General features: G+C 39.8%; 3 protein-coding genes across 4 annotated transcripts; 1 reads left to right on the plus strand and 2 right to left on the minus strand.

The window, feature by feature from the left end:
• The first annotated feature begins 3,649 nt into the window (after positions 1-3,649).
• Positions 3,650-5,641, plus strand: LOC137959963 (homeobox-leucine zipper protein HOX11-like). Its single transcript, XM_068807399.1, has 4 exons — positions 3,650-3,938; positions 4,401-4,723; positions 4,840-4,919; positions 5,142-5,641. Exons 1-4 carry the CDS (start codon positions 3,650-3,652, stop codon positions 5,446-5,448), a joined length of 999 nt encoding a protein of 332 aa, XP_068663500.1. The 3' UTR covers positions 5,449-5,641.
• Positions 5,642-9,314: 3,673 nt separating this feature from the next.
• Positions 9,315-12,627, minus strand: LOC137959217 (protein trichome birefringence-like). Its single transcript, XM_068806582.1, has 5 exons — positions 11,489-12,627; positions 11,171-11,363; positions 10,817-11,010; positions 10,492-10,650; positions 9,315-9,964 (listed from the first exon to the last, which is right to left on the minus strand). Exons 1-5 carry the CDS (start codon positions 12,487-12,489, stop codon positions 9,637-9,639), a joined length of 1,875 nt encoding a protein of 624 aa, XP_068662683.1. The 5' UTR covers positions 12,490-12,627; the 3' UTR covers positions 9,315-9,636.
• Positions 12,628-15,101: 2,474 nt separating this feature from the next.
• LOC137960387 (uncharacterized) lies at positions 15,102-22,585 on the minus strand. Of its 2 annotated transcripts, XM_068807998.1 has the most exons (8): positions 22,002-22,585; positions 21,872-21,918; positions 21,757-21,802; positions 20,791-20,874; positions 20,004-20,123; positions 18,640-18,719; positions 15,268-16,052; positions 15,102-15,121 (listed from the first exon to the last, which is right to left on the minus strand). In XM_068807998.1, the coding sequence occupies exons 1-7, from the start codon at positions 22,458-22,460 to the stop codon at positions 15,893-15,895; spliced, it is 996 nt and encodes a 331-aa protein (XP_068664099.1). In that variant the 5' UTR covers positions 22,461-22,585; the 3' UTR covers positions 15,102-15,121; positions 15,268-15,892. The 2 variants fall into 2 exon arrangements, with proteins under 2 accessions (XP_068664099.1, XP_068664100.1); XM_068807999.1 differs by lacking the exons at positions 15,102-15,121; positions 15,268-16,052 and adding an exon at positions 16,490-16,654 and having other exon boundaries at positions 20,768-20,869.
• Positions 22,586-22,654: the final 69 nt, after the last annotated feature.

Here is a 22,654-nt window from a genome sequence, read left to right on the forward strand (position 1 = left end):
CCTTCTCGACATCGCCACAGATCTCTCCCTATTGGAGATCAAATACAATAAAAAAAACCGAAGTGGGATTGATTGCCAGGGAGCAGTGGCAGAGCTCGGCAGAGAGCCTGCATCCTCACCCACTTTTTTTTTTTTTTTCCAGACGTGATTCCATTAAGTTTCTTCTTCCAATTCAATCCAATCATTACTGTTGCGATCTCCCAGCGAGGCTGACGGCCAGATGCTGTCGAGCTTTTCCGCTCTTCCCCGGAACAAATGCAACTGCCTACTGCACCGCTGCTCCTCCTCCTTCTTCCCCGCGTTGTTATTGGTGAATATATCAGCGTGAGATTAGTCTACGTATCGATGATGGCTCTCTGACGAAGATAGCTCCCGAGTCTATCTGTTTCAGTTTCCGCCACACTTGAATCCCACTCGCGTTGCTTTGGCCCTTTATCTTTTCTGCTCTGCTCTCTGCGTGGACATGATTGCTGGAGGAAAGGATCATGATTGACCACACGAGAGAGAGAGAGAGAGATCCTTGATCAATCTTATCTGCCGCATTAATACCATTACGATTTTTTCCTTTTAATTAATATTAATTTCTGTTAAGTATTACTTAAGAATAAATAAATATTTCAATAAAAAACAAATTAAACAAAGCACAAACTGGACCAGTTCTGTCTGGCTCTGTCTCCCTCTGATGGCGTTAGATTCATCCAAAATGACTAATTAAAAATTATGTTTTAATTAATAATAATTAAAGTCTAAATATACTAACAAAAGCCACCGTCTCTCACTGGCGTCTCATTTATGTTCCCGTCAGATCACTGTCTGCCTCTGGACAAATACGGACCAGAGGGTAGGAGGCCACAGGGGAAGAAGAATCACGGGTTCGGGGCTCCATGCATAAAAGATCCGGCAAGACCGCCTTAATGTGAGAAGACAGCCGCGAGTCCTCCGTAGCCCCCCCATCCTCAGTCTCAAAACAAAACCCACCGTTAGATGATGAGTCGTTTTCGATGACGTTGTCAAGGGGCAAAACGGTCAAAGAAGGGAACAAGAGTCGACTCGTGATGATTACCAGATCTATTCCTCCTTGGATATCCTCATCATTATCATCATCTCTCTGCAACCATAGAAAAATAAACCATCGAACCGGAGTGTTGTGTCTTCGTCAACTCCTCCCCTCCCCCCTCCCTCGTTTAATAATCAAATCAAATCAAATCATTGAAGGAGAGAGCTGTTCCTGTTACAGCAGAGACATTTTGATTAGGGAAATGGTTTGTTTTTTCTATGATGAGGCATAACAACCAGTCCAATCATACTGTCTGCCTTTATCCCCTCTCTTCGCTGCATGCGGAGGTTGGAAACCCTTTTCCTCTTCGTTTTCCTCATTTAGTTTCCAGCCAGTTGCTTCAGTTGACTAAGTGCTCGAAGAAAAACGATTATGTCCGCTCTGTAACGTCCCCGCGTTTCTCTCCCGATGGAAAACAGTAGCAGTGGACGAGAAAATGGATGTTCCGGTTTGTATACGCAAGAGACGAGACCAGTGAGGACGACGAGCGAGCATGACGCGAGGGAGCATCATCACGATTGACAGTGGCGCATGGGGTTCAACTACGTGGCTATTCTACTATCTACTACTATTCGATAGGCGTCCCAACAGGATTCGATTACGACCGTACGTAGATCCTCTGACACCGAAAATCTCCTTCCGACAGACTCTGCGCTCAGCCGTCCATCTCGTCTTCTCTTTCCTGTCTCTCTCTCTCTCTCTTTTTCTCCGAAGTCGCTGTGAATTTCAGATTCGTTTCGCCCTTTTTCTCAGGCAACCCAGAAAAGGCGTAATCCTTGTATTTATGCAGTGTAGGCAACGCGGCTTGATCGGTATTGAAATAATAAAGGAGGGAGAGGGAGTGGGAGAGCAGGATAGCTTGCTTTGGCCGAGTTGCCGCTGTGGCTGCTTCGACGTTGAAAAAGGGGGGGATAACGATGAGGGAATGGCGACGGAGGAGCGAGAGAGATAAGGAGGGAGTTGGAAACGTGAAGATTCAAAGAACGAGCGCCAAACCGAGGGACCGTTCAATCAACCCATCATAATTGCTAGTGGGGCCCGCGGGGTTAAGCTTAGGTTCTTCACCGCTCTCGCCGTACTAATGATTGCTTCTGCAGAATTGTCCCCTTTCAGGAGGGCATTACTCCCTCTACCGCCGTAACCGTCATCGTTGCCCTGCCTCCTCTTCTCTCTCTCCTTTCAAACCAAACTCCCCTTATCACGTGACGGCCCAGTCTGTACGCCTGCTCCTCCCCCCTGCCCCAGTCGGCTTGCGAGCTGCCTGGTTCAACACGGCTGATATTAGATACCATTGACGCTACGTACGGCTCACGTGACTCTGGACTCACCACGTGTCACATTTCCACGCTTCTCTATTAAACTTCTTTTTAACATTAAAATACCTAAAATACCCTTGACCGCAGGATATTACCCAGGTCCTACTCATCCATTGTATTAAACTTTTTTTTTTAATATTTTATATAAGAAAGAAAAAAGAGCTATAAATCTGTTTAATTTAGGTGCATCTAATTTTTAAATTAAATAAAAAATAATTTAAAATAATTTAAAAATATTTAATTACAATTTTATACAACCAAGTAAAGTTTTGGGAAGTAAACTCTGTCCTTGATCAAAACCCATTGTCATGGGATTGTCAGAGTTTTTTATCACTTTTAAGGGTAAAGTAGGAATAAGAGTTTAAGAAAGTGAAAACCGAAAAAGGAAATAAAAAACGTTATTTATGTCAAAAGGCGTGACGGAAGGAGAGGGACCCACCGGCAGGGGGCATCCCCGAATTCATGCTTCTCTCATGTCTCCTCCTCCCAACCTTCCACCTATCATTAAACTCTGCATGACTTCAATTATTGCAATGATCCTAAAAGCATGACATTTGTGACCTAACCTTTCTGGGGCCCCACCACGCATGCCGTGCCCATCCCTTTGACCCAAACTAGGGGAACGAGGCGGCTCGGACTCGGAGTCGGACTAAAGAGATTACGCCGAATCTGAAGAATCGGGAAAGGGCGTGACGTGTCTGGCGTCTGGTGAGGTTGCAATAATTAAAAGGCTCCCCCACAGTAAATGTTTTGATTGAAAGTCTTATCTGATAATGGCGGTGCTCGGTCAGCTCACTCCTGGGTGTGCTTTCTGGCTTTCCACGATCGCCTCTCACGAATACGAATCCTTGTTGGGTTTCTCTGACGATTTTTAAAATGGGGTTTCGGTTACCATTCTGGTGAAAGATTTCGCAGATAGTGTAGTTTTTAAAAGGACTCCAGGCCGTGACCGGATTTCTTTCTGCATGTCTTTGCCTTTTCCATCTTTGGCTTCCATTATTTAACGCAGAGAGCACGACACAGTGAGGATGGCGAGGAGGCAATAAAACTCAGCCAATCCTTTTTCGAGTTTTCTTTTCTTGTTTTTCCTTTTCCATTTGCTTCTTTATTTCACGTGTGTTTGTCAACCTGAGTTTGTCGGTCAAACGGGGAAGAGAGAGAGGGCGTGCGTTTTTATCAGATGAGTCTATAAAAAGGCCGCTGCTTTTGGTATTTCTAATCCTCACTTTCATCGGTGCGGTATTGGACTTTTTTTTTTTTTACTACTTTGGAAGCGATGGAGCTGGGATTGAGTCTGGGTGAGGCTCCGAAGGCGTTTGCTTTCATGGACAGAAGCGCTACTGGGAGCAAGGGATTAGGGTTTTGTATAGGCTTGGGGGTTGGGTTGGGAAGGAGAGAGGAGGATGCCGAGAGAAGATGTGGGGAGGAGAGGGACTGCGGAGATGATGGAGAAAAAGAGGGGAGGGGTTCGGTGGAGAGGCCTGTGCAGTTGGAGCTTCTTCCTCTTGCTCCTGTCCCTCGTCAGCCGCCTCCGCAAATGGGACTTGCATGGCAAGGCGATCATGGTAAGATGCCTGTTTTTTTTTTTTTTTTCTTTGTCAAGCCTAAGCGTGGCTAGGATTTGAGGGTTTTTATTTTTAGCTAAAAAAAAAAAAAAAAAAAAAGCTTTACGAGTTATGAGATCTGTGTTTTCTGTATCCCACTTCTGATGATCCATTTTTTTATGATTTAAGTTGTTTCTGGAATTTCCTTTGCGCAGAGTCTTTTAAGGACTTTAGGTTCCTTTTTTAGTTATTTTCATGATTTCTTTGGATTCCGTTCTTTTTTTTCCCCTTCGAAGATTTCGTACTTCTTTCTACCCCAGAACTTTTTAAGAGTTTCTGTTTGATGTTCTGGTTCAAGACTTACAGATCTCTGATTCCTTTTATTTTTCTCCTTACGTGGTGGAGATTTATGACAATAGGAAGTTCATTCTTGTTACGCGTGACATCGGTCATGATGGATTGTATTCTGGTAAAAAATTTCAGGAAATTCAGAAGCTTCAACAACTCGAGGTTTCGATGTGAATCAACTGCCTCTGGGCGAAGAAATCGACGATGGGGCGGCGATATCGTCCCCTAACAGCACGGTTTCTTCGTTCCAAATGGATTTTTCCATTTACAAAAGAGGAATCGCTGCGAAACGAAAAGATTCGGACCCGACTGCCGCAAACGAAACTGAGATGGACAGAGCTTCATCGAGAGCGAGTGACGAGGAAGAAAATGGTCTTGCCAGAAAAAAGCTTCGTCTTTCCAAAGAACAGTCGGCTTTCCTCGAAGAAAGCTTCAAAGAACATAACACCCTGAATCCGGTAAGCAACATAAAAATTTATATAAACAATTTTCCGACAATCGACAGAAAGAAAGAGAAAAATAACGAACGATGAGAGTCTCCGTTCTTATACTGATACTTCCGTTCAAATTTCAGAAACAGAAGCTCGCGCTGGCCAAACAGTTGAATCTTCGGCCAAGACAAGTGGAAGTCTGGTTCCAAAACCGAAGAGCAAGGTTGGTTTTTTCTTCCCTTTTCATATACATCTGTCCGTTTTCTTACTGGAATAATAAATTTTTGAGAACATTTTCGAGGTTGAAGTCTTATTTAACCAGAAACCAAACAAACATCAGAAACTCTCGTCTTCCTGAATCGTCAAAAGCGTCTTTTTTATTGCAGTTCTGTTACTTAATCGAACTTGAATGGTTTCACTGATGTCAAAGCGAAAATCTCTACAGAACTAAGTTGAAGCAGACGGAGGTGGACTGCGAGTACCTAAAAAGATGCTGCGAGACGTTAACGGAAGAAAATCGAAGACTGCAAAAGGAGTTGCAGGAGCTCCGCGCCTTGAAAACAGCCCACCCCTTCTACATGCAGCTTCCCGCGACAACCCTCACCATGTGCCCTTCATGCGAGCGAGTCGCCACCACCACAACCGCCACCGGCGCGGCCGATTCCGCCACCAAAGCCGCCGGCTTCGCCCCGATCGGTTTACCCAAAAACCGGTTTTACACAGTTCCCCAGCCGCACCAGTCGGCCGCTTAACCGGACAAAATGGCTGACTTTGTAAATATGTCAGATTTTGGAGGGCTTCTTTCCATGGAACCTTCGTTAAAGACGTGTCATATGGTGTTTCGGTTTTTTGGAGTTACGTTTTGGACGAGACAGGGGCGGGGTGGGTTATCGGGTTTCGGATCCACCGGTACTCGGATCCGTCTGCTTTTTTTTTCTTTTAGAATTTGTTTTTAGGCAAAAAAATTATAGATGAAAAATATAAGGTTCAAAAATACCAAAATTGCCCCCGATTCGACCATCTGCCAAGACGACTCTTGGGCCCACCACCGATACAAATGAACGGCAGGATAAAGGCTCCCTGAATTCGAAAAAGCACGTGACCTTGTAGAAGAATGATTGATTGGATAGAAGGATTTTAGAAGGGACTTGTAGGGAATAAGAAAATATAAAAACCGCCGACCATTCTTGCTTTAGAAGGCGGCTTAGTCACCTAAATGATTGTCTCAAGTCTTAAAAGAATAATTAAAACGCCATGATTTGATTAAATCCAATCCTATTAGATTCCGTTCTGACCTTGGTAGCCTAACATCCTCACTAACCATCTTTCTTGGGGTCCATGGGTGATAACTAGTCATGTTGGGATAGAACTAGATTTAATGGATTCGAGGTACGCAATAACTAATGATTGGATTTGAGAATTAAGACAAATCATGAAAAAGTGATAATATTTAATGACTAATTCCACATTTAATCTATTGATTAGCGGTTTAAAACTTGATTAAATCCAATCCTATTCAATCCGTTCTGACCTTGATAGCCTAACATCCCCACTACACATCCCTCTTTGGGTCGGGTCGGTCGGTCGGTTATGACTAGTCATTTTGGGATAGAACCAGATTCAATGGATTTGAGGTAGGCAACAACTAATGATTGGATTCGAGAATTAAGACAAATCACGAAAAAGTGTTAATATTTAATGACTAATTCCACACTTCAATCTATTGATTAGCGCGTGCTTGGGTTAATTTAGAGTTTAAGGGGGGGTTTGTCATGATCAACACTAATTCCTATTTGGCATAACCATGTCATGTTACCAATAAATTTGTGTAGTTTATGGTTTTAGGTTATGTGGCTTATGAATGTGGACAAATGGTTATTTTGTTGGTTATGTGCTTTGTACTTTGAGACATATCTTTGTTAATTCTTATGTTTGGTAACCGCCCCATTTATTTTAATATCAGGATAAGTGTTAAGTTTAAGAGGTTAACTTTGTTTAAGCAAATGCATCAGCCTTTTGTCACATCCTTGATGTGGATTGATCGAGTTTAGGTAAGTTTCAGTGTCTAGCTTTTCGCGTTCCATTCTCTTATATCTGACGTTATATTTTACTTATTAAAAATAATAAATAATATCTCGTAAAACAAAAATAGTAATCTTTTACGACAGAATACTAACTCTCCTTTTTATTCGTAAATTAAAGAGATTCAAAATTTTACTCACATTTTTCGTACATGCTAACGTATTTTTAGTCACTTTCTCTAGCTAATTCACTTATGCAACATCAGTTAGGTACGGAAGATTTGTCATTCATAATTTTTATTTTGTTACCACTTGAATTTTTTTTTTTTAACAATTCACTTGGTTTTCTTTACACAATGTGACATATGAATGGTCATATTAAAAATATAACATATGAGATAACATAAATCTTAGACCTTGTAAACCCAAATAACAAACTCTTCAGAGCCAGACTAGGACACTATCATTTTTTAAGGCATACATACCCTTCAATAGGGTAATTAGTAACGTATTTTTATTTTTTTTAATTATTTTTTCATGAAACAGGTCAATTTTGTATTTTTTTGTGACACAAGCAGGTACGTAGGCAATGGATTTTCATATTTTTATATTAATAAATGATGTGACAGTGAATCACGTAGTATACTTAAAATCATCAAGTATTGCTAGTCTTATTGGTCCCATAGTTCATACCTACATTTGTGAGGATATTTGATTGCACAAACCTATTTTGGGTATATATATTTTAATTTTGAGTATATATCCAATTTGTGACAAGTCTATCGAATTTCTATTCTTTAGCTTGTGACATGAGAACTTATCTATAGATGAGTGACACCGTTGTCTTAGATCGCAGTTTCGGTTTCTCTATTTTTCAACATCTCTATATTGTCAAGGTTCCTGTCTCCTTCGTTTATTGAAATTTGATTCAAAGAAAATAATTTATTGATTGTGTTTTAATTGAATATATAAGGTATTTATTTATAATAGAGAGAATACAGTGAATAAGAGTTTAATTAAACTATCTGATATCCCAATTATACCCAGAATAAAACTCCTAACTAAAATTAAGGTAATGTTATGGTCCTAGGTTAAGTACCTATGTCTTCCACTCCTAACAGGTCGGTCTTTTAGATGGTATGGGTAGGTATTTAACATTTGGTATCAGAGCTAGGTGAGTGTGATGTTATGGTCCTGGGTTAAGTACCTATGTCTTCCTCTCATAACAGGTAAACAACTAATATGAAAAACTAATTGAATTAAAAGATACTCTTGTAAGATTTTTTCATATTAATTATATTTTATGAGAAACTTTTCTACGAGAACCGTGTAAGACTCTTCTATTTCTACTCTTCAAATGGAAGTCGATCATATTATAAGACCAGCGTTTAGAGGTGGAGTAATTGGGTTTTGTGTAGTCTTGGCAAGGGAAAAGGATGAGCATGGTGCCCTTTTGGCTCCCTATGAGAACTCTTTTAAAAGCCTTGGCCCATTTTACCTCTATTACTTGTCTATGGGCCCAATCATTGGTAATTGGGTTTTTTGTAGTCTGGGTAAGGGAAAAGGTTGAGCATTGGACCCTTTTGGCTCTCTATGAGATAATAACTTTCTTCAAAGCCTTGACCCATTGTACCTCTATTACTTCTCTGTCGGCCCAATCTTTGGTAATTGGGTTTTGTGTAGTCTTGGTAAGGGAAAATGATGAGCATTGAACTCTTTTCAAAGCCTTGGCCCATTTTACCTCTATTAATAATCTATGGGCCTAATCTTTGACAATGATGTAAAATTAAGGGACTAAAATGAAGCCACTACTCGTTATGCCTGATTGTCTTTGGGCTTGACACCTTTAACAGGTTCGAGCCGAGCTTCGAATCCAAGGAAATCTCAGCAGGATCATCCAAGTAAAGCCGTGAGTAGCGAATTTGGGCCCATCTTGGAGGTAAAAAGTGGTTCAAGGGTGAAGTATCTCAGCAGTAGTTTCATGTTGATCAAACCCGAGTTGGATTCGAAACATCAGAAGGATTGATTGTCTTTAGAGGTAAGAAGAAAATAAGAACAATCGTCAACCACCTAAAAAGAAAATTAACAAGTCTTATTCCAAGTTTGAACTCAAACAGAACTCTAAAATTAAATCGCTCAATTACTTTTTGGTTCTTAAGCTACCAACTACAGTGCACAGAACAAAACCAGTTACTTGCCCCACTCTCAGAAAGAAACGCAGCTTCAACATGAAATCATAGGGCTTGAAAATTTCGACATCATTCTCTACCCTTTTGTGGGTTCCAAACAAATCGCTCAATTACTTTGCATGGCAGCATCTCAAAAGGGCTTTGGGAGACCCACCCCTCATCATCACGATTCCGAAGAGATTTGATTAAATAAACAGAACTGAAAGATAAGGCATCTTCCTTTCCCAGATCACCATTACTGCCTGCTTTCTTTTTCCTGCAACTATAACCGGGATTATCAATAAACAACTTCGACTGCTCTTAGCTCCAAAACAGCCACTCATCATTCTTTGTTGCTCAACCACCATGACGACTAGGATTTCCCTCAAGTTCAACATCAATCACTGGACAATGGAGGAGAAAGATAAAGACCAGAAGAGAAACATCTCTTATTTAAAACGAACCGATACAAAAAGAAAAAAAAAATGAAGGGAAAAGGAAAAAGAACAGAGCTTTACATGCTTCAAGCCTTAGGCCCCAAAGAATATGCAGGTCTTCATCAGGTGGGGGACAAACACCCTCTTCCCCGCACCCACTTCCTTTTTATCTAGTGTTTCGACATCACGTATTCTCTAGACTTATGTTTTTTTTTACCTCTGCAAGAACCAAAAATGAACATATAATACAAATGCCTATTTGATCTAACATGCCAACTTGATTTTCCACTTTTCTTTCGATCACTCGTCTCCCGCTAATGTAATTTAGTCAGCAGCAGTGCATAGAGAAGTTCATTCCATGCGTCCGGCACACCAGGTAAACACCAATGGCTACAGTCTTGGAACCTCAAAGGTGACCTTCTTTCTTCATCTGTAAGATGTTGCTTGCGATATACAGATGGGTGTGCGTCCTTCCTATAATCTGTCATTTTTGTAATATTCAAGTAAAATATGGGTGTCTTCATTTCACTGATTACTGTCTCTAAGATCCTCATCTTCCGAGGATACTGTTCCAGGTATGTCTCATTGTATATGGGCTCCGTTTCTGAATCACATGCTCCTCCAGAGTTCCATTGTCCACCACTACAAACATAAAATTCGAAGTCAAACAAAGCATTCTATTTAGTGAAAGGAAAAGGAAGATAAGAGTGTGTCTTTTGCGCACTCATCCTTCCAAAGGTTGAAGGCAGGCATTCTCCTTATGAGATACTAGTTTTGAAAATGAACCAACTGAAGTTTTTTTTTTTTTAATAATGAACGAACTGAAGTTCCTGCACAAATCTTTGTTTCTCTACTAGCTTACTGCAGTTCCACAATCTGTTGATAATCAAGAGAGGGGGGAAGGAGAGAGGGAGAGAGAGAACATTGAGTATAATAACAAAAACATTAAAAGTTTTCAGGAACCTAATTCTGTAGGAGTAGAGGAGATTTTTAAGTATTTTACTACATGCACCTTTCAAGTCAATGGGTAATAAATAAGAGAATAAGCTACACTGTCCTTCTTCGCTGGGTTCTCACATTGATTTAGAACTTTAAAGAACCAAGGAAAGGTTGATTTTTTCACTTCATAGACATAGCAATCTTAATTTTATATTATTACTAGAAATTACCTGAAATGAGAAGCAGAGTAACCTCTGAAGAAAACGACACTCCTCTTAGGATCCACATTTGTATCGACCCACTTTGCCCAGGTAACCAAGGCTTTGCGAAATGCTTCAACAACATTTAACTGGCCATAGACATGGTTACCTTCTTGGTAGTAGTCCTTTCTGCAAGAAATCCCATTCATATTACGTATTCCAAACTAAAAACAAATGACAAAGAAGGGAATTTTTTTTTCTGGAAGAAATAAGATTCTTATGAACATCTGAATTGAAAACAAAACAAGATGAAATGCAAAAAAAAACACAGGTAGTAATTTAGATCAGTAATTACCCGAGGGAAGTTTTCTCGTGCGTCCACCAATGGCCAGTGTTGAAGACAATAATATCTGCCTTTTTATATCTATCAGACTTCCTCTCGATAAGGTCGAGCCTCAAAGTCTCCTTCTTTGTTCCGTTTGATTCTGGCATTTCCCATTCTTGCACAAGAAATGGTGATCGAAAGAACTCCACCGAACAATTGTAATCCTATTTATAAGATATATGCAATCAAATTCAGAAATTAAAAATAAAAAACCATGAAAAGACACTATTCTATTATTTCAATGGAGGAACTTCCGATTTTCAATCCTAGTAAATTCAGACATATACAGTGCAGAATAACAAGAAGGGTGAACAGCTGAGTTACTTGAAATAGGAAGGAGTAAGCCCCTTGTGTGCGAAATTCGCGTCTTCCAGACGCTTCAAAAACATTTCTTTTATCTTTCACAGAGTTCCTGAGAATACAGACCAGCGATTCCCACATGTTCCTGTTAAGGGAATCGCCAACAAAAACCAGACGTCTACCCCTCAGTCTCTCAAGCATGTCTGTGGCATTTAGTCTGTAAAAGGAAAGAAGAAAATTATAAAAAATGAAAAGAAAACGAGTAATTTCATCAAATGAGAAAATAATACGATGTACGTTTTTAAAAGAATACAACAATTCTGTGTATTCGTATATACATACCGAGGGATTTTGCAGCCATTTGGCTGCCATCGAAGCTTCAGGAAATTTCTATCCGACCTTCCATTGAGGAAACAGTCGAAGGGCTCGTCGATGTGAGGACAAGAGCCTTCCTTGTAGAGCGGATAAGAATCGTCTTTCACCCACTTACCATCAAATATATCGCATTTTCTCAAAGAATCCAAAGAAATCTCCTCTTTTGAACTCGAAGCAACGGAGGATGCCCCAGCACCAGTCTTTTTCTTCTCTGCTGGAGCCCTGCTCTCTTGCTTAGTTTCGTTCTTAATTTGATTATCTAAAACGGGCTTAGTCCCATTTAAGGGAATATCAGAAGTAATCTTAGTCTCGTTCTCTTCACCGCGTGGACCTTTCTTCATCTGAACTTCCGGAACCGGTTTTGTACTGTTTAGCCTATTCTCAGCAATCGGCCTAGTCCCGTTGCTCTGAATCCGCGGACGTTTCTCAACGTGATTCTCTGAAACTGGAGAACTCGTACCGTTTTTCGCTTTCTCCCAAACCCCTGCGGTCGTATTCCGTCGAGCCAACGACGCAGTAAAATTCGAAACCCTCGCCTCACTCACACCCCCTCCCGTCGGGGCCCCCGTATGATTCTTCCCCGCCGGAACTTCAGCACCCACCGGCGGTGTCTGAGATTTCCCTCCCACCGATTTAGACCCATTAATCTTCACATCAACAACCAAAGATTCAGAAGGAGACGGAAAGGGAGAAACAGCAGGCGAATCCGGGAAAATGTAAGAGAATAAAGAGGGAAATTGAGATCTATAACCGGACGCAGTCGCACTAGAAGAAGTGAAGAACCTATCGAACCAGGGGGACGACGTCGCAGACGGATTGAAGGCCAGGAAAGCCGTACAAGCGACGAAGGCAAACAGAAAACCGTATGCAAAGATCTTGGTCCGTCTGGTTCGGAGAGGGTTAAACAGACTATGCAAATCCGCGAAGAAATTCCCTCCCTTGCACAGATGGTTAGCCGCATCCGCCATGGCGGAGTTATCCTCGCCGGCTCCCAACGCGACCTTCGAGAGAGCCAAATAAGCAGATGATCGGAGCCGAAGGAGATAACTGCTCCTATGTGCAGTTCATAAGAGACGAGCACGCTTTATTGGTTGTCTCCAGCGGGAGAGAAGACGGAAAAGCGACGAGTGAAGTGAGACCGTCTCCAAACTTTTTCAATTTTTTTCTCATACCAGTCTTTTAGTATTTACTAATTACGAAATACGGTCCTCTAATACATATTAATTATTCGTTTCTTTTAACAAACCAAATACCCAAATTAACCATAATCATCAATAACAAGATTTATTTCCGGTAATTTCCAACCGTAACCGTTACCGTACAACGCTTTAATAACGGTGTAGCTTTTCCGACACGGTTCGTGGTTTTGTCTCCTAATAATGTCGTTTCGGATCCGATTTATTGAGTTTCTAAAATATCGTCATGCGGCGAGAGTGTGCAGTCCGTTATTGTTTCCAACGTTGGATCGTGAGGCACGTGGACGGTGACAAAACCAGGTGTCCTCATTTGTCGCCACGTTTCACCGCTTTTTTCCTAAATTCTCGTTGTTTGAGATAACTGACTATCTTTAAGATTGCAATTAGTGAGATTCAAATATTAATCCTTCATTAAATACGACAATTACGATTCATTAGTTATGAGTGAGGCTAGATCTCCGCCGCTATGTGCGAGCAACGCTCCCTCGTCTTCTCCGGCCGTTCGAGATACTTTATTAACGTAGAAGAAGACCGACGGGAGGAAACAGGGGTTCCCACTTTCCCATGCGGCGAAGATAGGTGCCAGTAACGTCTTACAAAGAAAAATTATGTGGTCTATAATAATCGAGTGATGGGAATGACTTAATTGATGAAAACGCGTGAGATGTTGACTGTATAAATGAATCGCGGTGGATTCTGGCTTCTTCTGCAATTTAAAATCCGAACATTCTTCTTGGCTCGCTCTCATTTCCTATCTTTTCTTTCTCTTTTTTTTAAAGAAATTTACCCTTTCGAGGAAGCTCCGGTGGTCCGTGAATCCGACAAGAGCGAGAAAAGCGCCATTAAATTATTAGCGAGAATTAGTTTAAAGTGACGGGAGTAAAGCAAGAGTGGAGTAATTGCTGGAGAAAGAAAGAATAAAAGCAGAGCAGTTTTCATTTTAATCGAATTCACCAACCCGACTCTGCTACACTTAATAACAATGGAGAGATAATTATCATGTAAATGAGGAAGGAGCAAGTCAGGTAAGAGATGTTTGCTTCGGACGAATTCCTTTGGCCTTGCTTGATAAATTTCTTGTCTTTACGGAACCAAGTTCATGTAGAGAAGACAACAAAAGTTGCAGAATCTTCATGAAATTGGAACTCAGAGGAGGATGTTCTTGAGATTTTTTGAGCCGCAACTCAAGATCAGAGATGTGTTCATGTGAATCTCGAAGAAACTCAGTCTTATCCGGTCCCATGCCAAGACCCATCGCTTAAATGGGTACTCTCCAGATCATCTTTAGAAACTATTTCCCCACTCTAAATAAGAAAATTTTCCCACCACCTATCAAAATCACAGGCCGCCACAATTGAAAGGCAAATTTGCAACACGACAAAGTCACATCTTACCTAATTTCAGCGACGTCAATCCACACGATATGACCCCCGTCGGTGCTCCAGTTTCTAAAGTCTGAACAGCCAAAAGCTCACATGGATATAAATTCTGTTTGATGGAAAGTTAGTGGTTAAGTGGTTACCTCAGCCTGAAAGTGGCTTGAGTGAAAGGGCAGCATGGCCTGGTGGGAGTTAATGAATCTGTTGGACCTGTGAAAAAAGCCAAAATCAATTGCATGTGAGCAGCATAAATAAACTATGGGTGTTTGATCGTCAATAAGGCCGATTTAGATCAATTTCTTTGCGCTTTCCTTCATTGAGGCAAACAATCAAAGAGTAGAAAGGCAGCACAGATGGGATTGTTCACACTTTGACTGCTTTTCTTTTAGTAATCAACGGACCACTCTCTCCACATGGTATCCACACCACAAACGGCGAAGCGGCCTCACATTCTCCACAGCTCCACCGCCCCACGTTCTCGCCTCTCGTCCTTTTTAACAATTTACACAAGTCAATCCGAAGCTGCATGTGATGATTGCTCTGATTACCTTGATTCTGAAGGAAAGAACTGACAATGGCACAAAAGCAAATCCATAGAAACAGCAAAGATGATTTAATCTTTACTTGCTGCCTGTTATGAAATTTTTCCAAAAGATGAGAGAAAATGGAGTCCGTTCTTCGATCCAAAGTAGGATTTTGTCCCGACAAAGAAGCTTGGATATGGGTCCTCAAACTCTGAATGTCAAAAGCTCTAAATAGAGAGATTTGTCAGACTATCGCACCGACACATCCCGAGAGAGCAGTCCAAAAGACAAATTGCTGAGAAGAGAATCCTTAGGGGCCTGTTTCAATGTCAAATGCCAAGGCATCAATGATGGGTGATGGGTCTATAGATTGCGTGCTGACTTGCTTTAAACTGCGTGCTTCATATCAAACTCCCAATTGAAAACGTACAAGTGATTAAAACCCAGTTGCAGAACAGCTCGGTGGCAATTCATTACCTCTTGGCAACTATTTAATCCTACCTGCAGCATAAAGCAAATGAGTTTTCTTCTCATTTGATTAGAAGGATTTGATCCACATAAATGAGACTGAGATCAGAAGGATTTGATCCAATGAATGTCCACCTACAAACTTCTATGAAAGCTCTTAGTTGTAAGAGGGTATTTACCTAGTAGGCAGAGACGTCTCATTACTTCTTGATGAAAGGGGTGTGTGCTTTCCTCTGTAAATGAAAGTTCTTGTGACATTATGTATCTTATCTATATTATGTATATGCAAGTCAAGCAATGTGGACCATTTGATAATGGGAAAGAACTTCTATCATTGACCAAATTCAGATCTCCAGTAATGAATATTGATGACAAGAAATTCTGAAAACATGTCATGCAAGCAATTGTGGCATCTCAGATTTTTTTTTTTATTCTCTAACATGTCAAATATTAACTTTTAGTACGGTAAAAAGTAACACACATAAAATATCAGTTTTACAATGCTTCCAGTATTTCCTAGTGATGCTCACCTTGGATTATTTAATTAGCTACATGTGATGCTATGGAAGAAGCAAAGCATCAACAAATTCGCATGCTCATCAGGAATAGCAAGAAATGCTTTGGGTATTTCTGTGGTAAACCCTGTTACTTGCATAAAAAAAAAAAAAAAAAAATCATCTTTTGAATTTTTTTGCCCATTCTATTTTGAGGCCACCTATTCCTCCTCGATGTGGTAAGTCCACAGGAGCAAATATCTGACCATGAATTTCTGTCGTTGTGATTTCACCTCTTGTCAAGAACTCTTCACTGCCTTGTTTGAGGTTTAAGAGAGTGCCCAAAAACACCAAGCATGTCAGAAGAAAGCATTGGGGGATCTACATCAGTTCGTCGGATCCTTTCAATTACAGAATAAACTCTCTCCCTGTATGGTTGTATTCGTCTCATGCGTTCTTCTCTCAATCTGCTGCACCAAACATCCAGATCAATACAAAAAATGAACAACAAATTAGTGGTTAACTTTGGTCAGAATTATGTCCTGGCAGCAGAAGAACTAGTATGTCAAAAAGTCAAGTTTTTGGGTAACTTGAAAATAGAGACAACTGGTGTACGTATTCTATACTTTATAGAAAAACGAATGCACCTATCTGATAAATGTTAGTGGGTAAAAAAACCTTCTAGTTGCTTGAAAGTGAAAGTTGTTGTGTATGGGAGAATCTCATATTGGTTTCGGATTGAAAAAATCTAATCATAGTAAATGGGACATTTTTGGAGGAGCCAGCCCAACTTTAACAATACAGTTTTTACCAAAATAGATGTCATCATAGTACATGGGACTTTTTTGGAGGAGCCAGCCCAACTTTAACAACACAGTTTTTACCAAAATAGATGTCATCATAGTAAATGGGACATTTTTGGAGGAGCCAGCTCAACTTTAACAATACAGTTTTTACCAAAATAAATGTCATCATAGTAACTGGATGCTAATTTTTACAGTTCATCTTTGAGTGATGAAACGGCAATATGCAAGTCGTTGAGCTGCCAGCAGGGTCTTGCAGAGAAGCTTTCCTGCAGGCATCATTTGCCAACATTTTAGATACCGCACTGAGCCACCCCATTTCTGTTTGAAGTCTCTTATAGACAAGGACCAGCATGAAGCATGCCACAATAGCCATGCCCAATGTTAATCACATGAACACAGGGAATACTTTATATATCTACAGAAAATTAGAAAAATGCCTGTAGAGATAACTCAATGTTAGCCATGAGAAGGTTCAGAAATTAAATATCTACTACTCTTGGTTCAGCAAGTCCCAAGGTTCACAAAATCACAACCCCCAAAAAGCGTAATCAACTCTCTTTGGATGACAACAAGGCATGATTTGACCACACACAAAAGATATTGCTCCTGTATCAAGTGGCTGGACGATTGCACCCTAATCACTGATACTGAACAAAGGTCAGCTTGTAATTTCATATCTATTTAAATTCATGCATAACCAAGAATTGAATAGAATGAAATACAAAGATCCTTTATCTGTAACTGAATCTTAAACTGTATCAGCTTCACTTTACAATCTGAACACAGTAATTCCAAAGCTGATACTTTCTTTGGTGCCACTCCAAGAATGATGTTTTGCTCTGTCTTAGACATTAGCACATCTTTGATATTTTATTTCAAACTAAAATCACTGGGTGCCTTTTGGACCAAGCAGAAGAAGATAAAATACTAGGCTAATTACACACAAACCCCTATCATCAATTTTCCAACCCAAAAGGATTTACAAAAGAATATCAGGTCCAGTTTAAGAGAGGGTGGCTGGGCCATACAATTGACATGAATCCCTACTTATATTCTTCGTGTCAAATTGCAAGACTGCCAAGAAGGTCCTACATCAGATAAATCTTTAGAATATTGATCACCCCCTCCCCCTTTTCTCTTCTCCCAGAAAGATACTCCCACCAATTGAACAAATCCCCCAACATGAATCCAGAAAAATTTAATGCAAAGATTTAATCCACAGCATCCAGAAACATGAATCCATGGGACCCAAATGGGTTTTATACAAGAAAACATGCCAGTGCCACCACAGGAGATTTAGGAAGAACACAATCTGATTGGTTTCTGAAAGAAAGCAAATTCAAAAGCAAAGATGAATCAAGGGTTTAGACTTGCACTGATTGCCTCTTAATTGCGCCACAACAAATACTCATATATGCTATACAGTCCACTACTTCAAACAAGGTGCAAGTCTCTAACCAAATCCTGCACTTATTGAGCTGGCAAAACTAAAATTAGCATCCAAATAGTGCCAGCCATATTAGAGTCACAAACAAACCACTCCCTAAAATCTCATCAGCTGACCTTCATTTATAGAGAAGATTCTCCTAAATTGACCCCAATAAATTGTAAAATAATGAGCTCTTCTAGCGGCTTTAACCCAACTTATAAACCATGCAAATTCCAAATCATACCAAATGTGTGACTTTCACACCTACTAACACTTCCTCTCACATTCAAGCCAAATAAAACAAACAGATAAACAAACTTGATACATGTTATATATAACAGGCTAGAGATTATGTTCAGACCTAGCTCCGATACATTATAAATCGTGCCCAATTTATCCAAAAATGACTAGCATCCCAAGGAAGCATTTTACCCAACTTATAAACCTAACAAATCCCAAATCATACTGGTTGCAGGACTTATACTCACATTAACAATCTACATGAAAGCCAAAGTGATTGGGATAAACAAATTAAATATGATATGAATGAAAATCCTTTACATCTAGCAACATTTTGGCAAAATTTATTCAAAAGAGAGAATTTTTATCTAGTCAATAGCCAATCAGGTAATATTTTTTTATTAAAAGAAGTATATAGTAAACATACTCAAACTGACTACGGCTGCTGAATACCTACTTCCAACAAATAGAGACAAGAAGTCCTCAGATTGATATTATAGAAGCTGATAATTTTTGCAAAAATTTCAAGTATGTGAAAAGCAAGCTTATGAGGTTTTAAATGACTAAGACAAGAAAACATACCGTGCTCGAATTTTTTTAGCACGTTTTATGTGCTCTTTCAACAAATCTTGAGCCGATAAATCCTCAACAGAACCTACATGCTGGAGATAAATTGCCATCTCAGTGCACCTCCATGAACCAAAAGTGAGAGGTAACATATTTGCTTTACAGCTTGAAAGGTGAAAATAAATCTAATTGATGGTTGGATACATGCAAACTAGTTGCTTTCTCTGGTGAAGTATTGATAAATATACTGAAAATGGTAGTTTGGTCCTTTCACATAGATCTGATTGTATTAAGGAGAGTACTAATAGTTTCAGGAAGTGTAGGTGTGTCTATGGTCCAATTTTCATGATTTTTGGACTTGTATACATATATAGATATAAGGTATACATGTGTGAGGGGTAGAGGGTTTTTTTCCTCAAATCACTTAAGGAATAAGAGGGATTAGGGGGCTCGTGCTTTTCCCCAATCCAGAGCTTACGCTCTACTCCAAAATCGTCTCCCTCTCTTCTCCTCTTCTCCTCTCACTCTCACCCCTCTTTCTATCAATATTCCAAAAGTATATATTGCAAATATGTAGTAACCAATGGTGAGGCCAAATGCACTTTCATTTCATATAATGAAAAGAGCTCTCATGATGGGTGAAAGACATTTGCCTTTTAATTGATTTCATGTGAAAAACATAAATATACAATGCATTTGAGATGGGTCTCTTGCTGTGTGTTTGATGGAGATTGAATTCATGTGACCTCATTGGTAAGGCCAATTAGATCTGCATACCATAATCAGAAGCTCATTTACATCATTTAGTGCATTGTTCCCTTTTTAAAGCAAATAAAAAATAGTTCAAAGCAATTGCACAGTGCAAAGCTCTTTTGTCAAATACTTGCCAACGCTCAACGACAGATTGGGTTTTGAATAGGTGAAGAGACAACACCTTTAAAAATAAAATAAGAGACAACACAATTTTGCTGCTTATTTTTAATAAGCCAAGATGTCCCACATGGTATCCACACCATAACAGAAAAATCAAGAAGCCCCCACATTCTCACCCCTCCTCCTTATAACAATTTAAGAAGGTCGACCAATCGCAAACCTAAGAGAACCCAAAGATGCAGGTGATGTTTGCTCAGATTACCTTGGAGGTGAGGGAAAAGACTCACAAAGCAAAGCCATACAAACAGCTTGGAAGGTGAAAATAAATTGAAGTTATGATAAGATGCGTGCAAAGTGTTTGCTTTGTGTGGAAAAGGATGTAAATTATATAAGAGTGCAGTAACCAATAGGGGGCGAAAAGGATGGAAAACTCTTCTACACTAGTTCAGTAAAACAATATGTTATAAAATGCAGCCTAACTGCACTACTGCAAGTCAGGAACATACCCCTCCTTTGCCAGACTCTGCATCATATTGATCATCACCCTCATTTTCCTCTAGCATTATGTCCTTGCTGCTAGCAAGAAAGGGTCTTGGAAGAACTTTTCTACCTTCACTTAACTGTGGCTGCAAGAAAAAATAATACTCAGATGAAAAAGATCACCATCAAACTTTAATCCATGGCCAATGTATGAAGTAGTAGTAGTAGTAGTAGTAGTAGTAGTAGAAGAAGAAGAAGAAAGTAAAACAAAAAAATGAGCATCTTATTTTTCCTGACTCCTACCAAAAAAATAAGAAATCAACGTATAAAAATAATAGTGTGATTAGTTCTTTTAACAAGACAATTATGAATGAGTAGTACAACTTTCGAACACAGACTGCAAAATAGGCAAAATAGAAACATAAAACACAGGCGAACAGAAACATAGAGAGAGAAAGAGAGAGAAATTTACAAGCCAAAGTAGGGACAGGTTTAACAAAATTAAAAGTAAATTTTGTAATGACAACCCTGAAATTCCTAGTATTTGAAGCACTCATATCAAGGAACTCTCATTCTATCTATTATTAGAGTTGCCTCACATGCATTCTTAATAGGCTATCATAACAACTTCAACTTCAGTCACTGACACGACGACAAGTTCAATGCTATTTCATAAAGAACGATACCATGTATTGTAGTGACTGCTCCCCGAAAAGGAGTAGAAAGAAAAGATTAAGAATTTCTAAATTTATTAGTCAATAAACATTTATGAAATATGACAAAAAAGTACCCAAGATGTGGCAATGAAAGAACCTGGCATTCTTGAGGCCAACCGTTTCGTACCCATGATCGGCAAAGTGCATAAAGTGACCCTGAGCCACCATCTGATAATCTAACCTACACATACAAGAGTCAGAGGTTTGTTAACATCAACTGCAAGAAGATAAAGCTTAATTCCATAGGTCATCCCAAAAAATATAACAAAAAGACACAGTGGAAAGACCAAGCCACTAAATCAAGAAACAGCTTCCAATGTAATCTAGTGTGATATAACATAGTTTTATTACTTGTAGTCATCTAGTAGCAGCTAAGATATCCTCTTCCTCACCAAAATAACATAAGGCCAGAGGAAGTTTAATGAAGGAATAGGCCAATATTTATCCTGTCAGACCAATGTTAACTTCTTTCCTTGAGTAGTTAAATAATGTTTACTGACATATTTGGAATTGATATGAAATACATGGGTTCCATAACTTAATAAGGCAGTACTTTTAAGTAATGCCAATGAAATGGGGAAACTGCAGTGTTGGTAATAATCAACGAAGGGGACAATAATTTTAAGATAAGAGGAAAGTCTAGGACAGAAACAGATCTTCCCTTCCACCAGCCACTTTCTTTCTTTCTTTCTTTCTTTCTTTCTTTTCCCATTCTACACATATTTGATGACCACCGGATTATGATGTCATTTTTTACTAATCAGAAGTGTGTACCATTATGAACACCCAAACAGCTTAATTACACTCCGTAATGACAAGCAAGCTCCCTGAAATGTTCACACTTCGGCCTTCAAAAATATTCCTAGTTTTGTGATGAAAAAATTGAGAGAATCAACACGCAATAAAAAACATATACCTACGCCTACCACATAAAATAATAAGTGGATAAACAAAAATAGATTTACCACAACTCTAAACAGTAGTTCCTGATATGCAAACTTATTCAAACGTTTTTGAATGTCATCGACATAAAGAAAAGAACGAGTGAGAAGGAACTCCTAACCTTCCGACGATGAATAGTCACGACAGAATCATCTCTACTTTTATCCCTGCAGCAAAATGTCAGAAGTAATAAAAACCGTAGCAGTAACAAAAACTAATATAAAAATAAAAATTACCTCATCTGATATTCCGTGATTGAAGTAATAGTCGGAACCAGATTTGGCTAGAGCATGTAAAGATGCATGAAGTAAGAAATTGTACTTAAAAGATGGAGGTTCAGGTAACAAATGTAGCAAAATAACAAACCTTCGAGTTCTGGGGCGGGGGAATTGTCCTCGGAGGACCGGAATTTGGCACGCCCACAGGCTGCCTCGGTAGATTTTGATGAGTTGGTGGACGCATCGAGTGATCGGCGGGATAGTTGAACGAGCGAGCTGGTGCTGGGTAAGGCAGGATGGGAGGACTTCTACCCAGATTCGCTACGGCGACCAATTGATCGGACGACTGAGGCCTAACGGCCTGCAGAGGGAAAGCGCGATTGACAGTTGTGGCGGGGATGGAGTAGACGAGACCCTGAGGAGGCGCCGCATGAGTTTGAGGAATATGGGTTTCTTGGGCCTTGCCCGTCTGAGAAGAGTTAGAATTAGCATTCAGCTTCGATACTTTAGCGGGGACAGCGACGCATGCTTGAGCGGTTAACAAAGGAGAGGGCGAAGGGAAAGGAGACGAAGAAGTCGGGGACGAAGACGAAGACGCCTTAGCCATGGCAAAGAGCTAGATATCTGCCTTGACAATCCACCAGTATAATCTTCTCCTCAAAATCTGAGCTTTCGAAAAGGAATTACGTAGTATCTGACAGTCTGCTTATCTCTCTTTCGACTTCGAATGGATCTCGCATCCTCCTAAAAGTCTAAAGTTCAAATCCCAAACATTCAATTTACTCTCCTCTTGGCGCCCAA

This window comes from Aristolochia californica, unplaced genomic scaffold (genome assembly GCF_029961685.1).
Source record: "Aristolochia californica isolate CCGP_79_NKW_82.1479 unplaced genomic scaffold, dmAriCali1.0.hap1 SCAF_3, whole genome shotgun sequence".
In the NCBI taxonomy this organism is placed as follows: domain Eukaryota; kingdom Viridiplantae; phylum Streptophyta; class Magnoliopsida; order Piperales; family Aristolochiaceae; genus Aristolochia; species Aristolochia californica.

What these genes read in the sequence shown, in the direction of transcription:
- LOC137960387 (XM_068807998.1), bottom strand. Translation starts at nt 22,460, where the DNA reads ATGGCTAAGGCGTCTTCGTCTTCGTCCCCGACTTCTTCGTCTCCTTTC. An exon ending in TGACTATTCATCGTCGGAAG is followed by an intron (nt 20,875 to 21,756) that starts GTTAGGAGTTCC and finishes TTGTATGTGTAG; the next exon opens with GTTAGATTATCAGATGGTGG. An exon ending in GCTAAAAAAATTCGAGCACG is followed by an intron (nt 16,053 to 18,639) that starts GTATGTTTTCTT and finishes TGTTTGGTGCAG; the next exon opens with CAGATTGAGAGAAGAACGCA.
- LOC137959217 (XM_068806582.1), bottom strand. Translation starts at nt 12,489, where the DNA reads ATGGCGGATGCGGCTAACCATCTGTGCAAGGGAGGGAATTTCTTCGCG. An exon ending in CTTACTCCTTCCTATTTCAA is followed by an intron (nt 11,011 to 11,170) that starts GTAACTCAGCTG and finishes TCTTATAAATAG; the next exon opens with GATTACAATTGTTCGGTGGA. An exon ending in CACGAGAAAACTTCCCTCGG is followed by an intron (nt 10,651 to 10,816) that starts GTAATTACTGAT and finishes GATTTCTTGCAG; the next exon opens with AAAGGACTACTACCAAGAAG.
- LOC137959963 (XM_068807399.1), top strand. Translation starts at nt 3,650, where the DNA reads ATGGAGCTGGGATTGAGTCTGGGTGAGGCTCCGAAGGCGTTTGCTTTC. An exon ending in TGCATGGCAAGGCGATCATG is followed by an intron (nt 3,939 to 4,400) that starts GTAAGATGCCTG and finishes AAAAAATTTCAG; the next exon opens with GAAATTCAGAAGCTTCAACA. An exon ending in TTCCAAAACCGAAGAGCAAG is followed by an intron (nt 4,920 to 5,141) that starts GTTGGTTTTTTC and finishes AAATCTCTACAG; the next exon opens with AACTAAGTTGAAGCAGACGG.